A 6,220-nucleotide genomic window follows, 5' to 3' on the forward strand; every position below is an offset into this window, starting at 1 on the left:
ACCACCCACTTCCCTTAGTGTACCCCCAATGAAGATATAATATAATATATATTCTATATTAAACACTATTTGTTTAAATATGCTAACTTTATTTTCATTTTAAATTTTCTCAAACTTTCACATAGAAGTGAAATTAATTGTTTCACTTTATTTCTATCCATCAAATTTCTAAAGTATTCTAGAATTTATATATATGTCCACAAAGTCTTTGATAGATGGTCATAAGTGTACTGTTCAGATACTCATAGAAATTAAGTCACTAATTCAATCTCCACCTATTTTAAATAGTATTCTGAAACATAACCATAATATAACTTTATATATAAAATAGAATATTTAAAAATTACCTTTAACTATGAACAGTCTTCTTGAGTACTGTTTTCTCGTATATTATATTAGACACAGCAATTTTCCTTCATTATTTAATTTATTAAATATGTTTTTATAAAATCATATAAAATTAATCTAATCAGAAACAATTATCAACCATAAAATATAAATTTATATTTTAAAACTCAAAATTTTCTATTGAATACATAATCTTTTACCATAAAAATAATCTGAAAGTAATCCAAATCAAACAAATTTACCGTTACACTGTGAACTTGCAATTTCGAGTTTTCTCATGCACATGGCTTATGAAAATTAACTTCCCATAGAAGTGATAGTCGTATTTTATTCTGAAATTAGTGATGAATATAGATCTGTTTACATCTATAAAAGTTACACACAGAAGACAGCCTCAGGCCTCAATTAACTCCTGATCATGGATGCAGATTGCTGCCCTCAGCATTCACAAGATGAGGTGCTTTCTTCTCTAGGACAAGTGACAACTTCAGGATTCTCAGGCAGGTAGCTGCATTCAAGGAATCAAACCAGAAGTCATTTCAGCGATTTTAGCATTATAACAATCCATGAATAGTGATGAAGGGTATTAGATTCTAAAGAAAACAAAAGATATGAAACTTTAATAGGGCATACAGATCATGTTGATCAGGTCCATTCAACATCGCAGTCTTGGCAACGCAAAAGAAGGCTTCATCAACATTGTAATCTTCTTTGGCAGAGGTTTCGAAGTATGGGATGTTGCCTCTGGAGTTGCACCAATCTCTTGCTTTCTTTTCAGAAACCTGTAACTACACTTTATCAGTAGTGTTCTGATCTCCTGCTGTTATGTAAATGGAATAATAAATGAATGAAAGTGTAAAAACTGAAAATTAATGCAAGCCATATGGTCACAGATTCCTTGATTACTTACAACTCTGTTGCTTCCTCCATGTACATCAGCCTTGTTGCCCATCACGACAAAGGGAAAACTCTCTGGTTTTGATAATCTCGCCTGGAAAATAAATGTAAAACAGTTACAGCTTTGAAAATCCTTCTAGCTTGTTTATTGCTCCAGACAAGCCACATGCTCAGAAAACCCCACTGGGAATATGTTTTTAATTTTTATTTTTTTAAATCAAGATAGAGATTTTTGGATAATGAGTTATTTCAAAAGATTGATCAACGCTCTTTTACTTTTTACTTAATATAGAATTATTTCATAAATATCATATACATAGAATTATTTCATAAATATTATAAACATGTAAATTATACTTTATGGGAATATGTTTTTAATTTTTATTTTTTAAAATTAAGATGGGATTTTTGGACAATGAGTGATTTCAAAAGATTGGATAAAGCTTTTTTACTTAAAATAGAATTATTTCATAAATATCATAAACATGCAAATTACAATTTGTTTTGAAACATTTTTGAATTTATAGATTAGGAAATAAATTGTTTAACTTTCAAACACATATATTCATTCATCAATATTATAGATTACTTTTGTTTGTTTTTCAATTTGTTGATTATGTGAATATTTAAGAAGAGGTGTTTTATTTTTTCTTTATTTTCAAGAGACATTTAATTATTATATTATGATTATATACATGTCTATTTTAGAATAAGACTCTTGTAATTTTAATTTAGTTATCTATAATTATTAGGTCAACCGTAGGGATTTAATTTTCATAGAATATTCTTAATAGTATATATAAATCACACGTTGAGATTTATTTACAAAATAATTATGCAATTTTTTCCTTTTTAATTAAATTTACTAATTAAAAAAAATGTCATAAGAAGAAGTGTCATATGAAATGAGTTATCGTTTTGTGGGCATATGGTATTGATAAGCCATGGTATTGTAATAAAGCCTATTGACAGATTACAAATTTTCATGATCAAGTGAGGATGAACCTCTATGTTAAGAATCTTGTTACATGTTTTTTAAAAATGTATATATATTTAGCTTATCTTTCAATCATTAATAATAATAATACTATTAATAATTTTAAAAAGAAGAAGAAGCTACAATTTGGTTAATTATTATATTTTTTCAATTTTAAGATGTATGATGATATAAGTGTTCTAATACTGATTACGATTACAGATTGATGTCTATTGACAATTATCAGCTATTTAATTGACATAGTTGTACTAGTCATAAATTTAATTTATATAATTTTACTAGTCATAAATTTGTTAATTTAGAAGCTAAGTTCTAATTTTTTTAAAATAATTTTTCTTATCTATACCTGTAAAATATATATAATGAAAATAATATATTTTCCATTTTAACTTTAATAATAATCATCATTATCACTTTTTTTTTAATCAAAGGATAGATATCTATATATAACATGGTAATGAGATGTTACAACTCACCTGGTTGACAAAATCATTATGCCAATTGTTGAGGTTTTCAAATGATTTGGTTTCATTGACATCATAGACAAAAACACAGCAATCTGCCCCTCTATAGAACGCCACTCCCAGACTTCGGAACCGCTCTTGTCCTGCTGTATCCCATATCTATCAAAACTATTTCATCAGATTCAGGCACAGTTCTCCTCATCCTGCATGGATGAAGAACTCTCTCTGGTGCTCCGTCTAATCTCCTCCCGCACAAGATCTGACCAAAGTCTCTCCCATCCTGGCAATTTCTCCCTTCCATTCACCGAGTCCTGGTAGCTATGCCAACTCTTAGGAAGGTCAAGGAGTCCTAGACTCACCATCCTCATCCGACAGTCACCCCCACACTTCCCAGCTCATCTCGACATTGGGTGAACTTTGTGATATACTGCGGCATACTGTCACCATTCTCGCACTTGATGTTTCTGAGTTTTATCTCTTGCTTTGGAATTAAATTCGAATTCCACCAGCACAAAACTCAACTGCTTCCGATCTAGAATTCGTGAGAACAAATTATTTCTTGTACAGAGATTGACTGTATGGGCATTCACCGGATATCTCACCTCCCAAAAGAAGGATGAATCCAGAGGCTACCTAGCCCGATTACAGACTCTGCCTAAAGAAATAAAATGTAAACACCTTCTGAATAATAGATCCGATGATCAATCCTCGCTTGATATCGTGTAAAAGTCTCTTCTACAAATCAAGCAGCTCTGATACCATGTAGAAACTTTTTCTACAAATCATCTAGCTCTGATACCATGTAGAAATTTTGAATAATTTAACACATATTCACAGAGATTATCCTGATCATACAATTATAAGCGAAACATGTATAATACATAATCTCCTCTATGTTGATCATCAATTTACAGAAGTAGAAACATTCACAGGCACACATAGAAGCATCAATCAAACTCATTAACACAGTATGTATCCCGGGGAAAGCATCTCGCTAAAAACCCCACACTATCTGTATATTATATTGATTGAATCATGTAACATTGCAAAGTACAATGCTTATCACAAGCAATCCAGTACCAGCTCCACCTGTTACACACAATACAGCTAAGATCTGATCTCCAAATCTATTCCACTGCTTGCCTGCCTCCACTGCTCAATACCTGCTCAAGAACTGATGAGAATGGCTTCCCAAACTCGTATTTCACCTCAAAATAATCACTCACACTTTGTTGGAGGTGAGAAAAGGCTACAATACTGGGCAAATACGTGAGCAAACTCATTGGCATACTCAATCCCTTGATTGTGCAAGATTTGGTGCACAACTATAGTCACAACTGATAGCATTCTAATTCTCTACCACCTGTCCCTGTTGAACTGAACATGCACTGACATGCAACTGAGTTAACTGATGTATTCTATAGTTGTATTATGAGTTAATAACTTGTGAATTAATTAATAACTAATTCACCCAACTCATCTCTAGTCTATTGATCAGTTAGACTAAATACAACCAGTTTAACAAAGCTAAACTGAACACAACTCCATCAACTGCACCTCCAGTCCACTAAACTCAACTCACTTGAGTTATAACTGAAGTCCTGCATGCAAATATTAGTCATCCCATAGGTAACCACGTATTTCCCTCTGGGATCTGCATGTACCACATCCGTAGCTCATCCTGAAGTGCTCCAAGAGAATAAGATCAAGTTTATAGTCCAAATATTATTATGAGACAATAATATTTGACTTTTCTATTTTTGACAGCCAGTCTAAAAATAGACTTTGATCACTCACACTTTCATCAAAAAATAGAAGTCCATCTATTTTTCCCAACTTGACCAATCATCCATAAACAGCAACCTGCAATCCATAGACATGATCCATATGTCTAAAAATAGACATAGTCTAAAAATAGACTTGCGCCAAAAATAGCCTGCGGGCCCACTTAGTGAAGGCGACTCTTTTCACTAAGCTCCATCATCTTGTTGCACTCTCAATAAGCATTTCTTGTTGCACACTTTTCAACAGTCAGAATCTATATCTGAGCAATAGAAATATAGGTTCCTAGCAACAAATAACCTTTGAAGGATCTTATGGAATCTTAAAGATTCCCCTAAAGGCTGATTTTTTACTGAGGTAGAAATTTTTCAACTTTATAGTCATTCTTCACAGAATTTCATAGGGAGCGTAGTGGTGTGCTTAGAATATTCATTCGAGCAGTGGATTTTCTGGCCATCTTCACGAAGGAATCTTGGGGGGAATCTTCAAGATTCCCGAGGTTTCGAAATTTAACGGTGTCAGAATTGGACAAGTTTACAATCTATTTTACACCACTCATCGCCAAGAGTTCTGTGGTGTAGTCCATTTGTGTAGTTGAGCTTTCGATTTTTCTGCCATATTCGAAAGTGGAGGTGTATGATGCAGTTATGTCATAATTTGCTTCTTGATTTGATGAGATGGTGTTCTCGTTGTTGAGATCCCCGATTGCTATTATGTTGAGGGATGCTTGTTTGACACATTATGTGAGATTGTATTAGCTTGTCATGTTGGAGGAGAATCCATTTGAGTGAGAGTTCCTGTAGGGAGAACATCTCGTGGAGAGACATGCCACTCTGATTGAGGGTATTCATCCTTGTAATGACAAAGAACATACCACATACATCATCATCATTTGCAACATTAAATCAAGCAACCTCCACTCTCTTGAAACCGGGCTCGGAGATGTAACCCACATTGGGTGAACCCTATTATCAATGTGTTGGGTTCTTGATTTGTTGATCATCATTATGTTTCCTCTTGTTTAAGCATGCACATGCAATTGTTTTATGCTCTTTTAAATGAAATTATGATAACATCATTGAACTAAAATATCTTGGTTAATTCTGGTAGCTGAAGAAATCCTTATCACCTTGGGAGTTGCATCATTCTTGTTGCAATATTGGGGCTCATCACTTTTTGGCACCGTTCCCGAGGAGGTGTCAAAGCCTGCATTGCTTTCTTCCCTAGTTGATTCATTTCTTATATTTTCTACAAAAACAAAAAAATTACATTTGGCGTCTTTCATTTCAAGAACATAAAAAGAAATTGCATTATCATTCTCATTCATTTTTTTTTTATAAAAACAAAAAAATACTTCTCCAATGCCAACCCCTCCCCCTCCAATTTGATCACGTGGTGCAGTAAGAGCCACATCACCATCCACTTTTTTAGGTAGAAGATGAATAGGTGGCAGAGAAGGTATAAGAAATGGATGTAGAAGATTACAATGAGGAAGATCCTCTTAGATTTCCCATTGAAGATACCGATATTAGTGTTCATGTGAAGAAAATCCCTCCATCTTTCCTTCCCAACTTCCATGGTATGAGGTCAGAGGATCCATAAGCCTTTCTCTTTGAATTTGAAATCCTTTCTAGATATTATGGCTACTTATTAAACACTCAAAAATTGAGATTGTTTCTGGCAACATTGAAGGATATAACTCGTAAATGGTGCATGAGTTTAGGGACTAATT

The 6,220-nt window shown here is 33.2% G+C and overlaps 1 protein-coding gene across 1 annotated transcript; it reads right to left on the reverse strand.

The window, feature by feature from the left end:
• Positions 1–563: 563 nt before the first annotated feature.
• LOC149246614 (ras-related protein Rab7-like) lies at positions 564–3,153 on the reverse strand. Its single transcript, XM_089442022.1, has 5 exons — positions 3,145–3,153; positions 2,719–2,865; positions 1,259–1,339; positions 982–1,130; positions 564–856 (listed from the first exon to the last, which is right to left on the reverse strand). Exons 1-5 carry the CDS (start codon positions 3,151–3,153, stop codon positions 787–789), a joined length of 456 nt encoding a protein of 151 aa, XP_089298148.1. The 3' UTR covers positions 564–786.
• Between the last annotated feature and the right edge of the window lie 3,067 nt (positions 3,154–6,220).

Source organism: Pinus tabuliformis, chromosome 7, assembly GCF_031772625.1.
Source record: "Pinus tabuliformis cultivar Carrire ecotype Pingquan chromosome 7, CPIR1, whole genome shotgun sequence".
NCBI lineage: Eukaryota > Viridiplantae > Streptophyta > Pinopsida > Pinales > Pinaceae > Pinus > Pinus tabuliformis.